Raw genomic sequence first — 26,451 nt, forward strand, 5'->3', positions numbered from 1 at the left:
ACCAGGAAAACCCTCTTAGGAGTGTGGAGCAGACGATGCGCCAGACAACAGGTGAGCCCTGGAAGTCTGCTGCCTGCTGACAGTTGTTCCAAGCACCACAAGGCCTCTTCATTAGTTAAACAAAAGCCTTGGAGCAAACTTGTTTCTGTTTTTTCCATTTGTCTAGACAGACTTGCAATGGAGCTATATCCAGGAATCTCAGTAGGTCAAAAGCTTCAAGGATGACTCTATGGCACTTTGAAAGAACACACAGAGAGTTTCTGGTTGCACACTATCAGAGTGCTATCTGTTTCATCCGGTGAGTTTTCTGCTTCCTGTTGGCCTGACATTTCAGTCTTGGTCACTCAAACCCCAGTCCACTAACATCCAGAGCCAAGGTCACTACACTTCATTCTACTGTTTGCTCAGTGCGGACCATATGACAGACAAGGGCTAAGGTCAAGCTGATCGATTAAAATTCACAGCATCTGTATCTCTAGTAAGCCAGGGTAACTGACTCCCACACAACCTAATCCAGAAGATTTTTTCTAGTTGCAGCAAGTTTGACAAAATGCATTAACTTTGCATAATTTCAGAAAATTACTAGGTGTAACTGAGACATTAGAGCTCATTTTTTTAAAAAAACTTTAATATGTATTTATTCATCTACTGTTTGTATGCAGACACATGCATGCCATAGCAGGACACACATGAGAAAGCCAGATCACTGTTTGTAGTACTCAATTCTCTCCTACCACGTGGGGCCTGGGATGGAGCTCGGCTTGGCAAGCTTGGCAGTCAGCCTGTTTCTGTTCCTGTCGACCAACATCCCAGATCATTACCCCACGTTCTCATTCAGAAGTTACACCTCTCTGCCCTACACCCGTCTGTACACTAATTCTCACACTACTGTGTGCGTGGTTGGCCAACTGGGACCCTTTCCTCAGGAATTTCGACCATACACTTATTCTACCCACATCAAAACAACTGACAAACCGCTCCTATTCTAGGCTCATGTGAAAAAGATACACACGGAATCCCCTTTAGCCCAAAGTTCCCTCTTTATCAGAGAGCTGAAGCAGGTAGTGACCTCCCTTGTTGAGTTAGCTCTGTATACACCTAATGCTGTGTCTCCTTGATAAGTTGTTCACTGTTACCAAGTTCTCTCTGGGCCCATATTCTCTTCCTCCTTCTTAGCATAGAAGATTTAAATTGAATTTATTGCTGGAAGCTTAGAAAGCATCTCCATCATCATCATCATCATCACCAATAAAACCATAGCCACTTAGTTATAGAGAAAGAAACTATCAAAAAAAAAACACTGCAATTTACTTATACTTTAACACTTTTTGGCTAAAGAATCTATTAATTTCAAGTTAGATTTCCTTATTTGGACCAATATGGAGCTTTTTTGTAGTAAATTTTTTTCTCATTATCTGCAATAAGAGATACAGCAGCAATCAAGGAACCTCTATTTGGGTTTGAAAAAGTTGTTTACAATTTCAGGTTTATATTGTCTCCCTCATCCATGTCTCTCAGACCCTCACCAGCATCATGATGTCCTGGAGCTACGTGTCTGGGCATTCCTCTTGTGGTGATCTTGTATACACACCCCTAGCGATATTGTTCCCAATGACTGAAGAACCTTCATTGTCTCCAGTTGTCCCCAAGTCCTCATTCCCTCTGTCAGTGTGATGTCACACTTTCAGTGGTTCCTTGGCACCTTCAGGATATTAAAGTCATTGCCAATTCAGCTTTGTATCATTTATTATCTCTAAGAGTGACTTCCAAGAAGAGCATAGACTTTCATTTATTATAATTAAATTTCTCTCTCCACCAATTATCTGACCACAAACATTGGTGGTGATGCCAAGATGAGAGACCTTGACCAAAGGAATGTAGGAGGGACAGAAGTTTATTTCTATTATGATTCCAGGTTACAACCCATCAGAATGAGGGGAGGGCAGGGGTCACAGTGGTATGGTCTTGAAGTATTCAGTTACAGTGAAGAGCAGAGAGAAATGAATATAGAAAGGTCTACTACACTGATGGTTTCTCTTCCTAGAGTCCAAGGGATGCTGCTGTGGCCTGTGTTCTGTCCAAGTGTTCTTGCACTGGTAAAGAGAGTTAAGACAATTCCCTTACGTAGGTCCACAGGCAGGCTTATCAGATCTCCACCATCTTCTTGGAGACTCTCCTTCCAGGAATTTTTGGGTTGTTTGATACTGGCAATTAAACTAGCCATCATGAAGACCCTGCATCAAATATGGTCTACTGCTTGTGTCTGTCCTGCCGTTACACCTCCTAATCCTCTTCACATCCATTCACTGATCTCCAGCTCTAGGAATCATGCCTGGGTTTAAGCTCCTTGAAAAAAATATTCAATCTGTATGTTGTGTTTCAACACCTGCAGCAACACCCAGTACAGAGAATGTGCTGTGGTGAAGGAGCTCCTGCCCAAATTCAGTTAGTCTCTTTGCCAGAGATAAGTCCCCAGATGCTCTTTAATGTTTTACCCAGAAGGCACAGGTGCAGCTGTAAAAATCATGGGCCAGAATATTTCTGGTCAGCCCCAGTTTCCAGGTAGATAACAGACTTAGAGTCACACTGTGTTGGCCTCTTGGGGGATTTTTCCTGAAGTTGCAGTCAGGGCATATAATGGAAGACTTCTTTTTCTATTCATACCACATTGTATTTGTAGCTCAAATATTCATTAAAGAAGAGACTGAAATGCTAATGATAATTACACCCAGAAAGGTAATAAACAGAAGCCCAAGGCTCACATAAATGCCAACATTTAATAATTATGCATACTTTTAATTTTCCTCCTACATTTATCTTAATTTCTGATAATTAGATTGGTAAATCTGAGTTCTCAACATATATGTACTTAATTTTAAGATTTGTTTTTAGGTTTGCTTATTAGACCTAGGAACAATATATACTTTTCTTTAATGTGAAAAATAAATTACCTTTACATAGAAGAGATGCCTATATAGAAGGTTTAGTAACACAACTGTTGAAAACAGTGACGGGAAGGAGATACCGAAACCCTCAATCACTACCAACCAGAAGTCATTTATCCAAATAGAAACAACCCAAGTATTAATTAAAAGGGAGCTGTTTCTCAAGGGAAGAAAACCCCCAAAGAACATGAGGGAGGGAAGGACAGCTTGGGTTTGTTGACAGGAACAGTTGACATCCCTGAACATAAGCAACCCAGAGTCCATAGGGTAGGTCTGCCCAGGGCTCCATCCTTCGTCCAACATGAGTTGTGCCTGAGGCAGGATGGACTGTCCAGCCAGAGCTGGGGCTCAGCACAGTCATGCAGGAGCCCTGTTCTCAGGGAGGAGGCAATAACTGGCCGCAGAGTTTACTTCCTCCTGCCTGCCTGTCTCCTCTTCTGGGTGAGACTTCCCCAAACCCAGAAAAAAATTGTAAGCTGGGGTCTACTCTTGGTAGAAACACAGAGCAAGAGAAGAGCGCAGGTGGGTCCACGAAGTAGATGGAGGTCAGAGCACAATAGCTTTCTCTAATTTTAGAGTAGTAATTTGAGTTCAAAATATGGAATTATTTCCAATTAGTCTAGCTCAAAATCTTAACATTAGTATGAATTTATTACATCCCCCTTTTACATAGAATTTCCCCAGGAGAAAAGAGAGTAATTAATTTTACTAATATTTTAGTTTAACTTTATTGTCTATCCTGGTAAATGGAAATCCCTAGGAATCAATGGGGGCAATAACAATGGCATCCTGATTCACAGAGAAAGAGGAAAGGGCTTGCTTGCACGAGGCTCTCTCTCTCTCTCTCTGGACAAAAGAAACTCATAATGTTCTCTGAATGTGTTTGGTGAATGGGAAGCTGCTAGAAACGTCTTAATGTCCAGCTCTTCCCGACATTTCCACTGCAAACCCGAGCACTGGCTTATGTTTACACCTTGGAGAGACAGGTGCTTCCAGGCAGGAGGTTGGCAGGCCTGTTGCCTCACATAATGTTATTTGTGTTTGTCAGATAGCCAGATGAAAAGGTGTGGCATGGGTGTTTACTAAATTAAAACATTTTCTGGGGTACTTCTTGGCAAAAGCAGGGAGCAGGTAATCACAGAATGAACCAGAAGTGGGGCCTGGTGATGAACTTCACGGCCCTTCTTCCAGTGAGGCTCCAGGCCTTAAAATTCTACACCCTTCACGCAGCAGCAGCGGCAGCAGCAGCAGCAGCAGCAGCAGCAGCAGCAGCAGCAGCAGCAGCTGGGAACTGAATGCCCAGCACGTGAATTCATGGGGACCCTGTTCATTTAAACCATCGCAGTGGGCTGTGCTTCTTTTGAAGACTGCTAAGTAGAGCAGACACAGGCCACAGAGCAAATTTGACAAATGGATTTCTGTGGTGACAAATGACTTGGGATTCTGTCCCTTTTGTCTTCAGCATCCTGTCCCCGGCTTTTTAATGCATTCCTCCATCCTTGTGCTTAAGCGAAAACTGCAATAATGAGTAGAACTGAGAGAAATTTTAATTGTGTGTCTTTGGCGCCTTTCCAATGTAAATCTCTTCTTGTGTTTGGTTCTAAGGCCCTTGGCTATGACCTTTCAAACTAACTCTGTTTTATGTAAAGCATTTCTTTTTCCACCCAAAGAAAACAGCATTGCTAAGACATTTTGTCAAATGCTGGTATCTCATTTATTATTTTTTTTTACTTCAATGTGCAATCACCAGTCTGTATTTGTGAATAGCTAAGGATTAGCAGGGGATAAAGATGCAGGACCCAGAGTGAAAATAAGCAAGTCGAGTCATAAATGCAAGGCTAATCCCTTGAATTTAAATTTTTCTTGTTATGTCAGCATTCCTGGTACTAATGCCTTAAAGATAGAATCTCTACATTAAGTCAGCTTAAGCAATGGGCTGGCACAATGCCATCCAGGGAGGAAAAAATGTACCTGTGCCCAATCAACAAATGTGGCTGAGTCCTCTTTTCCCAGGTCCTATCCTACATGTTTGTGAGTTAAAAGGGCTCAGAACCCTGGTTCCTACCCAACAGTTGAGACAACGACAGAGTAGGGCGTTTTGAAGCTGCATGCCAATGCAACATTTGAAATGTCTGCTAAGAACAGAGACAGGAGGCACAGGTCTCACACTCTTCAGATTAGTTCATGACCACAGAGGGTGGGAGAGCTGGCAGCTGGGTGCTGGCACAGCCCACCTTCCCTGAGATTTCCCACTGCTCTGTCCATGTCACTATTCAGAAGACACTGAGGGATAAGAGGGGACATGAATGTGGCTGCAGACCCCGAGGCAGAGGTCACCCTAATTCTCCAAAGTAAACTCTGACAGTGGACATTTCTGCACATCTTTTTAAAACTGTACACAGTAAATTCTTATTTGTCACAACCCATAAAGACACACTATATATAATTAACAGTTTTTCGCCTCTCATGTATTTTATTTTGCCCCCCTCCCCAAAAAAGGTTATAGGAGGCCTGGCATTAAAGATTTAACTAAAGAAAATAGCAAGATCCTAATCATCTCCAGTAACAACTTAATTACACATATGAATTGAGAAAGAAAGATAGATAGTATTTTAGAGATGAAATCATGTTACAATGATCCTAGGAGAAGGTAATTTATTCTACTGACTTTGGTTTTATTTGCAGAGTTTCTTGAAATAAGGGCAGGTAATGTTTGGTAATGTTTTATTTATGCAGAAATTTTCATAGCAGTAGTGCACTTTGCATTAGGATTTGACAAGTATAACATGGTTATTTTTCTCCTTTTTAGGAAAAAATAAGATATTATAAAATGAGTGAAAAAATAACCATTGTAGAATAGAAATGCAAAACACAATCAGTGTTAACACACACAGAGACATCACATGCATGCATACACACAGACATATACACAGACACACACACATTCATGCATGCATGCATGTACACACATAGACATATACATAGACACACATGCATGCATGCACACACAAAGACATATACAAAAACACATGCATGCATGCATGCATGTACACACACAAACATATACACAGACATACACAAGAAAATACACACACAAGAATGTATACATACAGACATATACACAGACACACATACACAAGAAGACATAGACATGTGAAGCCATGTTCTAAGGATAAGAAACTTTCTAAGCCATGAGTCTCAAAAATTGTCATAAATATCCACTTGACATTAAAAGGTTTTAATGGCCGAAAATATTTCTTGAATGTTTAATCTAAAATTCACTAAAAATTTTATTTGAAATTCATTTTATTTTGTTAAAGACAGCATGAACCACCACAAGGGTGTTGGGAACTATGTTTTCTATAAGAGCAATAAGGGCTTTTAATTCCTTGGTTCTCTCTCCATCCCAAGTCTAACTGCTTTAAAATATATTCAAATGGTACTCTGAAGTATATGTTATCAGAAACGGCAGCACCGTTTTCCTTGGTCTCTAGATGAATGAAGGCTGCATCACGATCCCTCTCTCTGCACACCCATTCCCAGATACTGTCACTTCATACTAGTGGAGTGACTGAAAACTTAAAGAGATGGAAGACACAGGCAGAACTTCTGATCATCCCTAATTACAAATAATAAAACCCACTGGCCTCTGCCTCTGCCACTTCCACAGTCTATTATCGAGCTCATAAAGGTGCCAAGGCACTGAAGTGTGACCTTCCTTATTGGGGCGGTTCCTAGTTAGCAATGTGATGTTGAGAAAGCTCTGTAAAGATTTGTCACTCATATTGGTTTAATAAAACACTGACTGGCCAGTAGCCAGGCAGGAAGTAGAGGCAGGGCAACCAGACTAAGGGAATTCTGGAAAGAGGAAAGGCAGAGATGGAGTCACCAGCCAGATGAAGAGGAAGCAAGATGAGAACGCTGCACTGAGGAAAGGTTACCAAGCCACAGGGCTAAACACAGACAAGAAATATGGGTTAATTCAAGTTGTAAGAGCTAGTAAATAATAAGCCTGAGCAATAGGACAAACGGTTTATAATTAATATAGGCCTCTGTGTGTTTCTTTGGGACTGAACGGCTATAGGACTTGGCAGGGCAAAAACTGTCCACAGCAAAGGAATTACTTTCACATATTTTGCATTATCTCCACTTCCTTCTATAAAACATTATATGGGAGCTGCACTATGGGTTGTCTATCCATACAATTTGGATAGTTTCGTTCCAATGTCTCTTGCTATCAAATGAGCATGAATATTTGTAACAAAGTTTCCTGCACTCTTTATACCACCTGGGGAACTTTATGACAGCTCTGGAGAGAGAGGTTTATAAAGTAGGCGTATTTTTAAACATTACTGACAACAAATTAAAAAAAAATCACTTTAAAAGAATTATTAGTATGACTATAATTTCATCAGTTTTAAGGACGAAACATCATATACTAATGAGGTAGATGTGTTTCTTAGTTTTGCATGAAGAATTAAATTTCAACTGAATATTTTATATGCCAGGATGTAAGTATCTTCACCTTTTGTCAGAGTTGACCAATAGTTTGACTCTGAACATGTTATCCTCTTCACATAAATATGTAGTATAAAATGGCAACACTATACTTATCTAATTTCAGAAGTTGCTGGAGATTCTATCCAAATTGCAAGCTAATATTCATCTATTAAATGGTTGTTTATGAAGCCTAAGCAGGCAACACTAACAGCACTTTTGTAATCAAATATTCTAACAAAGTTCAATCCACAGATACACTAATTTCACACTTACTTTCTGAAGAACAGTGTAGTAGTCTGAGCTGCTTTTTTTTTTTTTTTTTTTTTTTTTTTTGTGCTCAGAGCTAACACTGTGGTGAACTCAAGTGGTGCAACAAATGTAAGAGCTGTTTCAAACCCTAAAGTCATTATGAGATTTGTTCTAGAATTAAGATTTGGTCATTGCACAACCAGAATCCTTTTGAAGTCTGCAAGGTTTTCTCTGACCCCACTTTCCGCTATATGACTCCAGATGGCCTGCCGAAGCTAAACTTAGAAGAAATCACACCAACACATGTGCACGTTGTGTATAGCAGTGGTTACAACCTGTAAGTAACAACCCCTTTGGCAAACATCTATCTCCAAAAACACTCGTGACTAGTTGCAATTCATAACAGTAGCAGCATTACAGTCATGAACTAGCGACAGAAATAATTTTTATGCCCGGGGGTTATGGCAAAATGAGGAACTGTGCATACTAAAGGCTCCCAGCATTAGGAAGGTTGAGAGTCAGGGATATATGGTGATTAGCACATTCTAGATCTTTAGCAGAAGTTTTCTAATATCAGAGTTTATGTTAGTATTTAAATTTTTACAAACCAATTTTTGAGTGGGGAAAAATGGCACTTACAGAAGAATTTTTTGCAAAAGAAAAATATCAGCTATTGATATAAATCCTCTTTCATTTTTTTCCTTTTATCTCAATTATAGAAAACTAATGCTGAGTAATCCTACTTTCAAAAATATAAAAGAAATAATACTTAGAAAAAAATTTATCTTGTGGATAAAACCAATGTTTGAATAAGGATTTTACTAAAAATACCCCCATTAACTGTTTTTTGTGAGTTGTTCTAGTTAAACCAACTTCAGTTATGTAGGTGCATTTGAATAGAAGGAAGAGTGTTTCTTAGAAGCAGATCTGGGCAACCTGCCTTACAAGCATAGCTATCTCATAGGGTGGGCTGTGTGAAAGGGAAAGCCGTAAATGCCAACCAATGTGTTTTACATTTTAGTAGTTATGCAAAAAGACATTGCCTAAGAACATGAGCTCTTTCTAAGTGCAGATGATAGACCTGAGCTAACCGGGAGGGTTTTAGTTGTAGCTCTGCTGAAGTAGAGTTCACAAAAGGACCGAAAAGACACTACCCAAAGATTCGTAAGTCAGGCATCATTTTTGAACTGTATTGGTATCTGACATGTCCCAGATATTTCAAATATTAGATATTTCATAGTAGTCCCAGTACCTCAGAATGGAGGTGGGGAATCCATCATATTTTACTCTTTTATTTTACCATTTTATCTAAGCTGTAAAGATGAGGATGTGATCTCATTATGGGCAGAGGGAATTCACAGACCATCACCAACAGTTATATACAGTTGTATACAGAGAAAACTGTGTACAAATACCAGAGTGCCAAGGCAGATGTATTCCCAGTGTTAAGCTTTGTCTTGTGTCTAGGAGCCTACTGTATAACTTTGTCAGCTTTTTGGCAAGCCATGAGATTATAATGCCTTAAGGTAAAGGATCTAGGGCTAAACAGATAGCATTCAGCAAATTTATGAAACAACTGATATTTTTAACCTTTAGTTATTTGACTGTTTGCTTTTACACTGAAAATACTGTCTTGTCTTAGGAATATTTTCCCATTTCTTTGTGTTTCAAGTCATATCTAACCTGGGTTCCTGTGCATGAATATTCTTTCCCCATGTATATAAACTAAACTTCAATGTGGGGTCATGTAAGTGCCATCCATGAACATGGGGTATCTAGTATGCTTTCCTCATGCTGGTAAGTTTTCTCTGCTTCTTCTTGTTATTTGTAGAAAAGTTTGAGGTGTTGGCTGCTACAGAGGACGGGCTGCCATGACCTGTGCACCCAGTGTCTACACCTGTGGTTTCAGTGCTAGAATTTCCTTCCCAATTGAACCTTTTGGGAAGGCAGGGCATGGCACTGGGTTGCTCTTTAGGTATCTCCCTAACCTTTTGGGAAGGCAGGCCATGGCACTGGGTTGCTCTTTAGGTATCTCCCTAACCTTTTGGGAAGGCAGGCCATGGCACTGGGTTGCTCTTTAGGTATCTCCCTAACATTTTGGGAAGGCAGGCCATGGCACTGGGTTGCTCTTTAGGTATCTCCCTAACCTTTTGGGAAGGCAGGCCATGGCACTGGGCTGCTCTTTAGGTATCTCCCTAAGCCACGTGTGCTGTCACTGGCCCTGCTGTGCACAGCCAAGCTTTTCTCATTCACAAAAATGTCATTAGTACTAAGTTAAGAAGAACTAGTCTTTAAACACCATGGGTTTACATCCATGTCCACACTAATAGTGCTTTTCTGAAGCTCAATGGTTAAGTAGAGTTTTAAGACCCTTGCACTTGGTACATGAAAGAATCACCAAGATAAATGAGCTGCTGGAAGGTCACCTGGAGAGCATTAGGTTCTAAGATTTATTTCTAGGTTAAGACAATAACCAAAAGATATCTCTGTGTTATTAAAATGGTATCTTATTGAATTTTACTTATTTAATTTTTCACTTCCCTGCAATGAATGACCCAAGGTCTGACACGCATCCTGCTTTCCTTACTGCTGAGATGGTCCTGACTTCATGAGAGTCTGGAAGAGTCTCCGAGAAGCTTCTTTCTCTCTCAATAACAGGATCAGGACACCAAGAAAGTGTTTAACCTTATGGACCATGAAATGAACAGTTGATCTTGTTTTCCTCCCTGTACTGACTGCTAGGAATTTCAGGGCTAAATATTTTATGACACTCTAATATATATATACACACACACATATATATTCATAATGCATATATATATATATATATAAATATATATGGCAGATATTTTACTATGTAGGCACACCTCTGACTACATCTCACTCTCACTTTCTTTACCTTGGCTCCTATTTCTTCTGTTTGTTCTGGAAGAATAAATACTTCTTTATAAGCCACTTAAAATCCCTTCCATAATAAAAGTGTTAATAATGCATGGTATTTGAATTTTCTATCTTCCCAAATGCATTTGCCAAACATTGTCTTGGCCAAGCACAAACCTCAAGATTGTAATAGTTTTACGGATCCCGGTGTAGAACTCTCTGAAAGAAGGGAGAGCCGTGGATTCGAATGGGGGGAAGACCCTTGCACTTGACCGCTGTGACAAAAATGAAGACGCAGACAGAGCTGCAGAGACGGGGAGGGGAGCTGCTCTGTGCACTGGACACTCGCCAGCTGCTTCAGAAGGCACTCAGCCTGACACGGCCAGGATACTTATCTCACAGTGTGCTCAGGAAAAATGTCTTGCGCTCACTGCCTTAAATCCATGAATTGACTCCTGGGCCCTCTAAGCAGGCCCTGATGAGTCTGAATTGGAAATGATCCTCAAAAGTGGCCCCCCTCCCCCTGTGCTGTCTGCTGCCTGCTGCCTGCATTCCAAGAACCCGGAGATGCCCATGCCAAGAGCCTTATGTCATTCTAACTAAGATTTACGTGAAAAAGGCACCTAGAATATATCCTCCAGAAAGAGTTAAGAGATTGTTAATATTTTGGGACAGTTTGATTGGATTGACAAGAACCCAGGTGCTTAGTGAAGCCCATGTCTGGTTGTGGCTGTGAAGGCATTGTTTAGAGAAGATTAGATTGTGAGGGCTCTGACGTAGTGGATGGTTCAAACAATCGATGATTTATAGCATTATGAAATTCTTGAGGGATGACGAGATCTATTTGGTGGATAAGAATCATTGGATGTGTCCTGGTGGAAGGCATCTTTCAATCCCTGTCCTCTGTTCCTTGAATTCCATGATGGGAATCTTTTTTTTTTTTCTACCAAGACATCTCACAGTGAAAGACCCATGAACTTTGAAAAGGAAAACCGAAGTGATCCCCCCACGTGTTTCTCTTTGGCCACAGAGATGAGTCACTAATGTGAAAAATTGGCTCCAGGACTTGGTTCACTGCTGTTTCAGAAGCTGTATAGTGCTTTATGAGAGGATTTTAAAAAATTCAGGCTAGATAAGACCTAGAATATTGTAAGGAGGGGTACCATGAAATTTTAGGAGACTCAGAACCCAAAATTCTGACAGTACTTTGACCAGTAAAGGTTTGTGCTAACAGAGGACAGAGAGACAGCCCAGCGGTTAAGGTATACCCTGATATTGCAGAGGACCTAAGTATGATTCCCAGCACATGTGGGGCAGCTCACAAGCACCTGCACCTCCAGTTCCATGGGATCTAATACTTCTTACCTCTGTGGACACCCCATTCACAGTTTCAAAATTTAAAAAGTTAATGTTTTTTTCTGATTGGGGCTTTGGTCAGCATAAAAATCTTAGAGAATGAAACAATAAGACTGTATTAAAATGAAGATCAGAAAACATATTTTTCCATGTCTTAGGTGTTTTTAAAATTTTTAATTATATTGAATTTAAATACAGAACTCAAGAAAACATGAATTTGAATAGAATTTGGGACTTGGTGTAGTGACTGCTCTTCACTTTCAGACATGTCTCTGGTGATAATTAAGTTTAAGAAGCAGAGATAAAGTAAATGACAAGCAGTGTGCCCAGAAAATGGGTGGTCAGAATCTGTGGACACAGGTTATGGCCGGCAAAGAAATTAGTTCAACAGAGAAGGATCCATGTCCTTCTCATGGGAGTACATCAGAGATGTCTGAGGTGTACTCGGAACCTCAGCAGACCCCATCTAATGCAGGCTGCAGGGTGCAGAGTTGTCAGCGCTTGTGGAAGCCTTTCCCTCTGCAGCACAGACTGCCTGGAGGGCCTTTCTTGACAAGCAACTGCCTTTACATGACTGTTCTGGCTCCTATACTCAGGTATTCAGCAACTGACATAGCCTTCATACAAGCTGCAGTAAGAAGATGTCACATTGGCAACGGATCTTGACATTATCTTCATGAAGTCGACTTTGCAGACATAAAACATGTCAGAGCTGTGGGGTCACAGAGGCTTTTCCCCAGATTTCAAAGCAAGACCTAGGAGCCTGCTCGAAGGATGGCAGGTTTTGTGTCCACGTAGACAGCCTTTAAGATAGTTGTGCATATAACCTCAAGGTGAATCGTGGGTGGCCAAGGCAACTTCAGGGAGTTAGGGACACTAGAAACCAAAGTCTTTCCACAGAAGCCACAGAGTCTCCTCAAATGACAACATAGAGCAGGGGCTCTCCGTAACCACTGGGTCTCATATTATCACACCCCAGATGCTGGACGATTCTAATCTAGCTTGTACTATTTTTTTTTCTTCTTTTCTCACCCCTTATAAAATGTAAATAGTAAATATCAATTTTGTGACAAGCATACAATTACATTTTTATTTTCATAAGGATTTACAACTAAAATTTTTCCTCAAGTATCACAGAAGATGTTGGACTTTGTCTTAAATTAGAGTTGCTATTTCATGTGATGAAACGACACGGCCCAAAGCAAGCTGGGGAGGAACGCATTTGTTTTCCTTACAGTTACACACCATAACCCATCTTTGGAGGAAATCATGGCAGGAACTCTAATAAGGGTAGGAACCTGGAGACAAGCACTGACAAAGGAGTGCTGCTTGCTGGCTTGTTCTCATGCCTTGCTCAGCCCGATGATTTCCTATAGATCCAGAACCACCAGCCCAGGGATGTCAACAGCACAATGGGCTGTACCCTCCCCCATCAATCACTAATTATGAAAATGTTCTAGAGGCTTGCTGACTTACATCCTGATTTTCTGGAGGCATTTTCTCAATTGAGGTTCACTTCTCTGAGATGACTCCTAGTAATGGAGGATCTGTAGCCTGAACCAGCTATTCTGTATAGGTAGACAAGGTTTCCAGGTGAGGGACTGGGACACCAACCCAGTCACGACCTGTAGACCTGTAATTTCTTTGAGCTGTAAGATGTGCTGGGATAATGGTGGTGTAGATCTCAAGAGAGTAATCAACAAATGACTCCTCCAATTTGAGGCTCTTGTCATATAGAGGAAGCACACATCTGAAAATGCCTGGATGGCCAGGAATCTGAGACTGGATAGCTCAGACACCTAGGAAAGAACCAAACATGGTTGACAAAAGCCAACCAACCAACGAACCAAAACAAAGAAAGAAAGAACCTCCTCCCCCCAAAACAAAACATGTCAATGAAACAATTCCTAATGATATTGTGGTATACTCATAGGTTGGTGCCTTACACAATTGTCATCAAAGAGGCTACCATCTGCAGCTGACAGAAGCAGATACAGAGACCCACAGCCAAACATTAGGTGGAGAAAGAGCCCAAATTGGAGATCTCCACTGAGTCCCTCCACTTAAAGCTCAGCGAACCCAGCAGAAGAGGGAGAAGAAATGATGTAGGGGCCAGAGGGATTGAGGACACTTTTGCCTTAATGTATCACAAACTTCCCACCATGGTGGTCTGATGCCTCTGACATCCTGAGCCAATAGAAGGTGTCCTTTCAGAATGCTGCCACAAGGAGGAAAGTAATTAGGTACCAGGCCCACACTGGAAGATCAAATTCCATAAATGAGTATTTAACATGGAATATATTTGTGTGCCATCTTTGCACCATATCCAATCTTCTCTTTGTGTAACAAGGATGAGGGCAATTGTCTAGAGGATTGCTGAATTCATTCCTTTACATGAAGAACTGAAATGCTGTGAAAAGAGGAGATCACACTGAGAAAGGGAAAGTATCTGTCTGTGCTATCACCATAGGATAGAAGAGGCCTAAGACTAGAAAGTCCCTTCAATGGGCTGTACTGGCTTGGGTGTTTTATTTGGGTCCCTGGGTTCTCACCTCTTCTCCTTTAGCCTTTTGGGAAGAAGAAGCCACCATTTCAGTGAGTCTGTTTTCACTTTCTTGTGTACCTATACTCCTCTATGACACCTTCATTTATGCATTTTGGAATGCTCAAAGTAGAAAATATTAAGTCATATATCCAAAAAAGTATGATTTAGATTTCCATTTCCCATCATCCAGAACCATCACTGGGATTTGTGACTTGAAACTACACTTTCATTCCTTTGTATTTTTATTCTTAGTTAGCATTGCTTCACATGGTCAAAAAAATTCACATGACTAGAGATTTCAATTTACCCACACTATATTGGACATAATCAATGAAAAATTAACCTTCTATTGACCACATTTGCTAATTTTCTGTATTAATATCAACTATGACATCACATTCTTTGAATTTCATGGGTGTATGAGTTTAACTCAAGTGGCTTGAATAGTTTTTCTAGTCAGAATACTATTAGTTATTAAATTATCCACTTTTTAAGGGAAATTTGGGACTAGAATTCAGATGTGTTGAGTTTTACCTCTGTGCTTGATGTAGAATTCCCCTCTGTATGCTGTGAATACCATTGGTTAATAAAGAAGCTGTTTGGGGCCTGAGATAGGGCAAAAGAGTAGAGTTAAAGGGGAAAAACTAAACTAAATGCTAGGAGAAAGGAGGCAGAGTCAGAAAGAACCCATGTAGTCCCACTGGAGACAGACACCAGAACTTTACCTGGTAAGCCACAGCCACATGGCGATACACAGATTACTAGAAATGGGTTAAATTTAGATGTAAGAATTAGCCAATAATAAGCTATAGCTAATGAGCCAAGCAGTGATTTAATTAATATAGTTTCTTTGTGGTCATTTTGGGAGTCTGGGCAGTCAGGAAACAAACAAGCAGCCTTCTACAGCAAATTGGCCCTCAATGTGGGGCTAATATGTTCTTGTTCCTCTATTGTTCTATTTGTTCATATACATAATTTAAAGGCAGCAACAGCAGCAATAAATTCCCCATGTCGTTTCTGTGTTCATAAGAACCTCTATTTTTTTTTTTTAGTCTACCTTCTAAAATAATGTTTTAAATCTAGGTCTCCTAACTAGAAGGCTACACAATGAAAATGAGGTTTGTTGACAGGTGTGTGACAGAGGAAACCGATGCATTCTTGCCTCAGTTGCTCAGTTTCTTTATCTTGGTGGATGAAGGATAGATAAATCATTTGGCAAAGGGCATATCCTTCAAAATTATCCAGATAAGCCTGAGTGTCTATGACTATCCATTTATTTTTGCTCATTGAGAAGAAATGTAACTTAAGTAGGATTAACATTTTATGGCATTTATTTAGTTCTTGAGTTGACTGACAAGCCTATTAATGTATTCCATGAGCTTTATTACTGTAATTGGAAAATGCCCCACATGTCAATCAACTTATAATAAGTAATTATGTTCATAAATACTGTAAAATTATTAGCTTTTAATTTGATCTCATGGCATACCTTCAAAACAGTTGCATGGATTTTTTTTTCTATTTCTAGAGGAACAAAATATACTGACAAGCACTCAGCAAGCTCATTCTTAACTGCTCAGAAGTTCATGATCATCAAATGACCTACAGAAACTATCTGGGAAGGCAGACAAGCTCTTTAAAAGTGCTTAACTGTGTAAAACAGTCTTTGCAGTAAAAAAAAAAAAGTTGAAAATAAACACCAAGGGAATTAAATTGGTGCTGGGAAAGGGCACCAGTCCCCTTGTCCAGTTTGCACACAGGCGTGTGACATGGGAAGCTAGAGAATAAAATCAGGATGCATTGCATATTGGGAAATGCAGCCTGGAAGCCTACAGGTTGTAAAGGACAAACCAATGTCACAGCTTCACTGCCTTATGCATTGTCATCCAAATATTTACTCTCCCCTCCCCTGGAAAAAGCTGAAAGGTCAACAGCTATGCAGAGGAGGGGTAGTCAGGTCTGGTGAGTAGAGAGAAAATGAAGCCACACAGACAGCTGGAAAAGCCAGCTAGACACAGAGGAGGCAGGGAAGCAGAACAGGCAGTACAGAGACTAATAGATATGGGTAATTCTAAGTTAAAAAAAGAGCTAGCTAGAAACAAGCCTAAGCTAAGGCTGAGTGTTAGTACTTAATAACAATTTTCCATGTCATGATTTGGGAGTGAGTTGGTAGCCCGAAGAGAAAAGCCTACACATGAGTAGACCGTGCCGTCATTCATTCCATCACTACTTTTACTCATGATTATCTCAGCTGCACTTTGAGATCCAGAAAGCAAAATGTTTCTGTGCAGCCAGCACATATAAACTTAAGGACAAGTGCATTATGTAAGGTGCAAAAATATGCAAATTTCACCCTCTCTGATCATGGTCCTATGTTTTCTTGAAGAGAGTTTGCATTGGCGAACTCGGGCTCTCACAGATAAGTATGAAAGTTCAAAAAAATGTGTATTTACAGATTACTGGTTGACTAGCACTGGTATCTGCTGAAGTTCAAGCAATTAAAAGGCACCGGGGAATATCTTTCCAATGACTCTCTATTTATATCTAACTTGAGTTATTCCAGAAAGCTACACCTCACATTGTCTCTCAAATGCAAGCGGAGAGGCAATGTGTAGGAAGGTTGGGGAAGGTGACTTTTAGAATTACCACCCACAATTCACAAGGCTTTCACTTCTCAACTTATCTGCTCTGGGTTTTTAAGTATTTATTTTAATGTACCAATTATGGGTTCCCCAAGATTTATCTCAGAGATGACTCCAGGGAGGATATGTAATATATCATATACAAAAACCATAATGTGGCATTAATGGCCATTGCTTGTTCTTGTAAGTGGGGATTCCTGGATCTACATAGCCATTATCCTTTAATGGAACCTAGAAGATAATTCATATGATAACGACAACATTTTGAATATTGGTAGCTGCTTCTGAGTCATCTCGATATCAATATTAAATATTTCACATGTCAAGTTTCACAGGGCAGCCCTCTTGGAAACATACAAGACACACATTTTTGGTATCTTAACAATAGACATTTCGGGCTCAGCCCTCCACAGCAGCTCCTCAGGAAGCACTCACCTTGCACAGTGAGGTGGACCTGCATGGTCCTGGGCGTGTGCTGGGTCTGCACAGAGCAGGTGTACGGGCCATCGTCCGTCACATCCACATTCTGTATCTGCAGGCTGTAGTCTCTTTTATTCAACGTGGAAATGGAAACTCGAGGGTCCACGGACCACTTGTCACCTCCAGCAAAAATGATACTTGACCTGTTGAGCCAGGCACCCTTTGAAGCTCCATCCTCCAAGTAACACCTAAACAGGGAGGGATGGGGGAAGGGTGAGGGTGATGGAGGGAGGAAGGAAAGAGGAGGGCGGAGGGAGAAGGGAGAGAGGGAAGGGAGGAGAGAGAGACGGAACTGTTATTCAAAATGAGAATGGATGATATCATTTTTGTTATGCATGTCCTTTCCACGCAATGAATAGCAACAGAGTAGCAGATGTGATATCATACATTTAGGAGATGTGAAGCTGCTGATGCTCACCCAACCTGGATGCACTGTGCACTGAGGCTCAGTTTACTGATGCTCAGTACAATTCTCCATGTTTATAAAATTTATTGTGCATGTATGTGCCTGTCCTTCAGTTCAGAGCCAAACTCTCATCCCATTCTCTCTCTGTTTATATGATTCCAAAATATAAGCAAAGTCCACACACTTCTACGTGAAATACTGCTTCTTTGACACTATAGGAGCAGATGAGGTCTGAGTGAGAAAGCTCTGAGTTGGTCTAGCTCTGAATAAAATATACCATCTATAGAAAGCCAAAGAGCACCACAGAGCTGATAATCCTAAGAAAAATCTGCTGAGTAGCAAGCTTGTAACAACTTACTATGACCTTCAATTTACAAGATATAAGCTGCTTTTACCAAATGGCTGCTGTCATCAGTGTGCAGCTGACTTTAGTGACAAAACTGTGTTTTATTTTCAGTAAAGTGTCAACTAGGTTGATTTTTTTCCCCTGCGAGACATTTACTTATCAACAAACCGCTATGTAGCTGGGAATGTGCATGGCCCTTGTTCTCTAGAAGCTGGCACCCGGTAACAAAGACAGGCAAGCAGTCTTTAGTGAGTGCACAGAGGAGAGGAGGTATCGATGAAATCAGACAAGGCACACGAGAAACCCAAGGCTCTCAGGCAAACAGAGGGTGTCGAGAATGGATATAGCAAGATTTTCTGGAAGGTGGACTGAGATGTACAGAGGGGTGTGGAAGTCACCGTAACACAGATATCACTCTGTGGACCTTAAGGTGGGAGAACCAGCTTCACAGAAGCAAGAGGTGTGGAGTAGGAGAGAGGAAGGATAGGAGTGGAGACAATCTGGAGATGGCCAATGACAACAAGCTTGATGATAGTGCATCATACAGCAAAACCTGAAGATTGCTACTCAAAGTGAGATTCTAGAACAAATGCTTAGAAACCCAATCCTATGTTCAATAGAAGGCAGGATGAGACAGGAACAGAAGGCTGGGGTCATACGCCAGTGATTTTGCTGAGGACTGAAATTCAATGTTTCATTTTGAAAAAGTTCTGTTACAAATTAAAGACTAGTTTTCTTAAATGAGTACAAAGCACTGCTACAGAAAAAGAACACATACATCCGAACAGTCTGACAGCCTTTCCAACGGAACACCTTGGGGGATTGAGCACAGTCTGAGATTGCTACAAAATTGCAAGCTGAAAGCAACTGGCAGCCACTACCAAGTTTATGAAACTAATCAGGGGGCTAACAAAGAACAAGGTTCCAGAAGAATCTAATTTGCAGCCAGCTTCCCCATCTACAGAATCCAAAGCGGTGGGGTTGTAAAGGTCATTTTTAATTGAAAAGCTATTCCTTATGTATTTAATGAAGAAAATAAAACCTCTTTAATGCTATAATTAAACAATTGCAGTGTGTTATTAATTCTTAATAATATACAGAAAGAAGATAGAGGGGACATATTTCTCATTAAACAAGATGATATCCATTGCTGCTCTCAGGTTGAACTCTATATATTTATTAAGTGGGTCCTTCAAATGCTCCTTGTGTGACCTCTGAATTCCTGGCATTTTATATAGAAAGGTGCTTATCGTAGACCTGGAGGTCATGGCTTGCTGCAGCATTTACCCCTATAAAATAAATAGAGATGTGGAGGTTATGAGTCCCCCAAGACACTCCATTGTTGGGTAGCAGTATTGCATTTGCAAACAAGTCTTTTTAAAACCCACATCTGATGCCCTTTCCACAGCAATGCAGATCAAAGACTTAAACATTTTAGATATGGAAAGATGATTAGGATGTTGCAGATGTTACTGCGAGTAATTTCTTATTTAGTGAACGTAACAGATTACTTAACCTGTCTATTCGAAAGGAAGCAGAAAATTCATTAGGGATGGGTATTTTGCCATGAGATTTGGAGACTCTTCTGGGCAGTTCTCTTTCTCTGGAGACAGACAAAGCTTTGCTTGCATCTGGGGTGAAGAGGACTCCCCACATTAGCTAGCACAGCCAGACACAAACTTCATTCCTTTTTCTGGAGCTGCAGAGGACACCACAGAAGAACTGGTTGGCCTTTGCCAAAGAGAATAGCAAAAAAGGTTCTGTTATGTATCCTTGGTTGGAAGAGCAACAGCCCATAGCTATCCTTGGCTCCAACCCAATGCTCTTCAGGGCACATGCTTAGAAAATTGTTCAAATGAGAATCAGGCATAAATACAGCTTTTGATCAGTTCCATGTATTTCTACACCTTTATTCTCAATCACACTTAACAGGCCCTCATAAACTAAAATTACTGTATGTGGAATTTTACAAATTGAGGATAATCAGGCTGGGCAAGGCATGGGGTTTTCTAAAGCAACAGGCTGTAGGTAGTAAATGCATGTAGCTTTAAGGTTAAGGCAATGGCTGCATGAAACACATTAAATAGGCCAATTCCTCACACACACACACACACACACACGCACGCACACACACACACACACACACACACACGTGTGTGTCTTGTTATTTCTAGCGTTATTATATGAAGTCCTTGCAAATTCGACATTTCATAGTCATGCTTATTTTTCTTCCTCCTCCACCAAAGCATTTCCCTTTACAACACAAGGAGCTATTTATGAGTTAAGAAATCCACTAAGGAGTTGAAGTTCGCTAGGTGTAGTGGGATGGGTATGACAGCCACATGAGGAACTGTTATAAATATCTATTTTTCTGAACTCTAGGTACTTTAATATTTTGATGTTATTGTTACCTTTGTTTTATGATATCTGGAATCCACAAATAAAAGTCCCCATAAAACCTGATCTATATAGGATTTATAATGTGAATGGCACAGCACGCTCTGAATTGTGAATGGTGCAGACCAAGAAGTGGTAAATATCATTCTGACTACGTATCCTTGCCCCCAGCTGATAAGCAGCCTCCTCCAACACCCAACACCTGTAACCAGGGCCCTTTTCCCCCTACAGGGGGAGCTTTCAACACTTAAATCAGGCCAAGTTGAGGCCTCCTATTTGACTCTAAAGAAAAACCCCAGCTGATAAGCAGCCTCCTCCAACACCCAACACCTGTAACCAGGACCCTTTTCCCCATAAAGGGGGAACTTTTAACAGTCAGGCCAAGTCGAGGCCTCCTATTTCACTCTAAAGAAAAACACAATTGCCTGTTATCCAAGACATTCTGGGTAGTGAGGTACTCCATGTATTTCTGACCTTACTGGTTGTGATGGTTGTTTCTTAGGAGCTGTTCTTTTGCTACTTCATAACTGTAATTTTGCTATCATGAATTGTCATATAAACAATCTGATATATAGGCTATTTCATGTGTGGGTCATGACCCACAAGTTGAGAGTCGAGAGTTGCTGCTCTAAGCTGATGACATGCTTGTGAATGTGCACAACTGCACTGTTTGACTTAAGGAGTGTTTCCAAACCATGAGACACGGTGTGGAATGTTACAGACACTTCACACCATCAGATGTGTGAGTCCTGCCATCTTTGCTTCACAGATGCAGAAAGAAAGAGACAGATGGTTTCTAACCTAAGCAAATGAGCCACGAGCCACAGTGCCATGCTTGCCCTGTGGCTTCGTGGACAGTTTGGTTCACTCTGCAGACACATTCTTGCAAAGGACACACGGTAAAGTGAAAACACTAGGGTGAATAAAAATGTGGTACAGGCCTGGAAAGAACTCTCAACAGAGGAATACAAAATAGCTGAGAGACACTTAAGTGGATGCTCAACATCCTTAGTCATCAGAGAAACACAAATCAAAACAACTCTGAAATTCTATCTTATACCTGTAAGAATGGCCAAGATCAAAAACACTGATGACGACTTATGCTGGAGAGGTTGTGGGGTAAAGGGAAGACTCCTTCATTGCTGGTGGGAGTGCAAGCTGTTACAACCCCTTTGGATGTCAGAGTGGTGATTTCTCAGAAAATTAGGAAACAACCTTCCTTAAGACCCAGCAATACCACTTTTGGGTATATATGCAAAGGATGCTCAATTGTGCCACAAGGACATTTGCTCAATTATTTTCATAGTAAGTAGTATTATTTGCCATAGCCAGATCTGGAAACAACCAAAATGCCCCACTACCCTTAAAAATGGATACGATAATGTGGTACAATTACACAATGGAGTACTACACAACAGAAAAAAAAGTAATGACATCTTGAAATTTGCAGGCAAGTGTATGGAGCTAGAAAATATTATATTGAGTGAGGTAACCCATACCAATAAAAATAAATATCACATGTACTTACTCATACGTGACTTTTAGACATAAAGCAAAGAAAGCCAGCCTACAATTCACAATACCAGAGAACCTAGACATCAATGCGGACCCTAAGAGAGACATACATGGATCTAATCTATAGGGGAAGTAGAAAAAGACAAGATCTCCTGAGTAAATTGGGAGCATGTGGACGATGGGAGATGATAGAGGGGAGGGGAGAAAAAGAGAGGGGAGCAGAGAAAAATATATAGCTCAATAAAAATAATTAAAAATGCATCTAATGGAAGAGTGACTGACAAACTGCCAATATAGGTAAAACAATCTTTCAAATTTCCTGCTTTTCATTTAAAAGTCTGCTAGATACTATGGGCCTGTAAGTGAAGACTGATGTCCCAGTGTGATAGGAGAACTTTGACTGTCCAGGCAGCAAGATGTCTCTGTCAATTCTAGAGTTTTGGAAGTTGCTTACAATGTACTTCTTGTTAACTTAGGTAATGTTATATCCTTATGGGGTCTTTGAAGAATTGAAGAAAGATAGTTACACTTTTCCTTAGTTATGATAAAGGATAAATTAGATATAAAATTTTAGACTCACAAAGATAGAATAGATGACACAGTATTTTTCTTATTTTGCCAAATGTAAATGGACTAAATATTGCAACTATACTTCTGGCTTGATACCTGTTTTGATATGTGTAATTTTACTATGTTAAAGTTAAAACCTTCCTTTTAATTAGACAGAAAAGGGGAGGTTATGTGGGATTCTACTCTGTATGCTGTGAATATGTTTTATTACCATTGGTTAATAAAGAATCCGCTTTGGGCCTATGGCAAGGCAAAATAAAGTCAGGTGGGAAGTCAGAACAGATGTAGAGAGAAAATAGGTAGAGTCGAGGAGACAGAGGCCAGAACTTTACCCAATTAGTCAGTGCCTTGTGGAAATACACAGAATAATAGAAATGTGTTAATTTAAGATGAAAATACATTTAAGCTATTGGTTAAATAATATTGTAATTAACACAGTTACTGTGTGATTATTTTCAGTTTGCGTAGTTGGGAAATGAATGAGCAGTCTCCACCTACAATAAATTAACTAAAATGCAATTATGAGAAACAAAATCACACAATTGGTTGTGGATTTTGAGTTTTCTACAACTGCTCTCTGACATCACCAAGTAACAGATACTTTTCTAAGCATATTATGTATTTTTTTTTCATTTAGACATGACAAATGTTTGAAGTATTTAGGTCTAGCCAATACTACCATTATGCCCATTTACAATGAGTAACATAGTCACAGAACCAGAAGGTGACTTCTAGGTGGCATGCGGTCCCCGATCAAGTGAGTAACTTCTAGACGACACGCACACTGAAATGTCTCATGCATAAAGGTAGCATTAACACGGCGCATGTATATTAAGCCTCCAGCTCTGTTCTCAGTGTTGTTGAGGGGGTCACACGTATACTGTCCATGGGAATTATAGCACATGAACTGTGTGTTTGCTTCTCCTAGAGTATCAGGAGATAAAAACATACACTAACACAAATAGCATTGGTTTCATGTTCTGTGAAAGAAGAACCTATACATTTTATTCAAGTCCTTCTTTGTGATAAACCTTATATATAAATTGAGTAAAAGATCGAAAGCCACCATCTACAAGCAAAAACTAATTTCTAAACATCTGAAGTGTTTCCCATTGTGCATTAGAAGGGACCGTGAAAAAAAATAAAATGTTCCAGGGTTTTCTTGATTTGTTTCATTTATAACTCTATATCATTAACTTTAAAAATGATGAGAAAATAGATTTGTAATCTTCTGCATCACTGAAATGTACATGGATAGGTTTTTGCAGCTAACTCTTTGTTATAGCATTTCATGATTTTCAATATTTAGAGGAGCACTGAACTTTTATTATGAATTAAACCATAAATATTCAGTCTATCTATGTTTAACTAGAATAACCCACATGCTTATGCAATAACACACAGTGATGGATTTTATTTTAATTTTTCTGTATTTAAAAGTGATAATGCCAATGTTGTAGGGGTCGTCATGCATAACTTGCAAATAATTAATACAGCATTAACTTCTCTTAAGTCAAATGACAATAAGTGGTGGGAAATCCTCATGTACTGAGAATAAAAAACTCAGGAAACTCCCGATGAGCAAACACATTTTCTTTCATTTCCAAACTGTGGTGGAAGAAACCATTTTGTCCTGATAACAAGGATGTATTTCATCAGGTGCATGGCCACCGTGGGCAAAGACACATGAAAAAGGCCTTGCCTATTATCTCATTTGATGCTTGCAAACAACCTGCGACGTGACTCTTCGCACCCCAGTTTTCAGGTCTGTGTGCACAAGCACAGGAAATGATCTTCTAGAAGGGGAGGCCTTCCGTACAGAGAAGCCCACTCACGGCTTCTTGTTCTGATGGCTTTAAACATGCCTCATGTCAGAAACACCTGTCATTTCCACACTTCAAATGTTGGATTCAGTGAAGCCAGCTTGCCTTCTCCCCACGTGGACTCAAACGTGAGATATTCAAATCGGGAAGAATGTCTAGTCTTTTGCTAACTGGCAGGTGCTCCAAATCTCTGTGGGGATTTTTGTCTGCACTGCTGTCTCTCTGACAGATGCTTCCGGAAGAAATTGGACTTCCACCTCCACGAGCTACAAAGGGGATGAATGCTGCATTGAAAATGCCTGCAGGAGAGTTTGAGGTATCAGGGACCGGCAGGAGAGATGGAAAATCAGATCTGGGCTGCAGGGCAGCCTTGCTGTTGCTCCAGCCTTCTCTGTAGACCTCACTCCAGAAGCAAAGACAAAAGCAGGATATGCTCTTGCAGAAGCTTCTCTCGCTCCCATCAGCCACCTTCAGATCTAAGCCATTAGGTGGGTTGCAATTGCATATAAACAACGCCGGTAAAAACAAGCAGTTTACAGTGCGTGGAAAGTCAGACGCTGAAAACCAGCAAGAAAACGCTGCTTTCCAGTATCTGTGAATATTGATGCTTGAGAACAAAGTGAATTCGCTTTTCTCTCGTACATTTTTTCAGGTAAAAAGTATCGTGAGTGCAGATTTCATTTATAAACAAGAACGGCTCATAGCACAAGTGATCAAGGCCAGGTTTGTAACTGCTAAGTAAGAGGCTGCTAATCCATGTTTTTCTGTCCTTTCAAGAAAATTAAATAAGCCATAATTCAACACGAGCTTTGTCTTAACATATAAACCAGGGGCATCACCCAGAGGAAAAAGCGAGTGTGCTTTTTTTTCCTATTATCTCAGACATCTTCCTGGAAACAGCTTTAAACTATGTATATCCCCTCCCAAGTAAAATAATAAAAGTTGGGAAAAAATTCCAAATTTAAATTTTATTAGAAATTATTTTTTGACAAAGGCAAACTGTAGTGTCTTTAGTTAACACAGAGGCTCAAGTATCTTTCCTATATTATAACCTAGAGAAGCTAATATTCCCTAGTTTTCTCACCCGCGCAGTGGAGGTATGATGCATCTCTACCAGGCAGTATTGTCTGGGGACTAAGTATATGAGGATTGAGCCAGGTGTATGTATGAATACAATTAACTATTATCATATTGCCTTACTGTTGCCAACTTTAGGCTTCAAAGGATTACAAACATGACCGTGTAACCTACAAGAAAAATGATATAAATATCATTAGAACAAAGGAGCCCACTCATAGAGCAAGACGTGATTCCAGGACGTTTGCTCATTTCTACAGGGCACAGGTAGTCGGGTTTACATTTGGACATACTCCTGAAAGTACTTCTTGTCCTCCGAATTCCTAGAAGAGTATTTTTGGTACTTTTCTATTTTCTATGCTAGCTACATAGACAAAGGCACCATTTTAGCCTCCTGCAGTCCAAAACTTGCATAAAGAAAGCAGCACCTGGTTTATAAGCGGTTGTTTGGGATAAGCACTTCCATGCCTGCAAAGCCTTTCTTTCTAAAGTAGAGATAACACACCGTTTAGTAAATAACTTCGCATTTGGAATGGGATTGAATAGTATGTAAAAGCAGTGTGGTTCTCAGTGTCAGGAAGTCATAAAATGAGCTATGAGCATACGTACTTTATCAGGCTTCATAGTTTAACTCTTTTTAAACCTCAGGCTATAGTTAGGAATCTCCATTTACAGAGGGGATGGACAGACAAATGTCAGGTACCCTGAAGTGAGCTCAGG

The 26,451-nt window shown here is 40.2% G+C and overlaps 1 protein-coding gene across 1 annotated transcript in view; it reads right to left on the minus strand.

Moving 5' to 3' along the window:
* Nucleotides 1-26,451, minus strand: part of Negr1 (neuronal growth regulator 1) — a 670,340-nt gene that overhangs the window by 374,318 nt on the left and 269,571 nt on the right. The window contains exon 2 of the mRNA XM_041648210.1: nucleotides 17,553-17,785. Coding sequence (XP_041504144.1) covers nucleotides 17,553-17,785 — 233 coding nt within the window. The remainder of the gene's footprint in view (nucleotides 1-17,552; nucleotides 17,786-26,451) is intronic.

Source organism: Microtus oregoni, unplaced genomic scaffold, assembly GCF_018167655.1.
Source record: "Microtus oregoni isolate MIOR12 unplaced genomic scaffold, Mior012 000000F_ref0000247, whole genome shotgun sequence".
NCBI lineage: Eukaryota > Metazoa > Chordata > Mammalia > Rodentia > Cricetidae > Microtus > Microtus oregoni.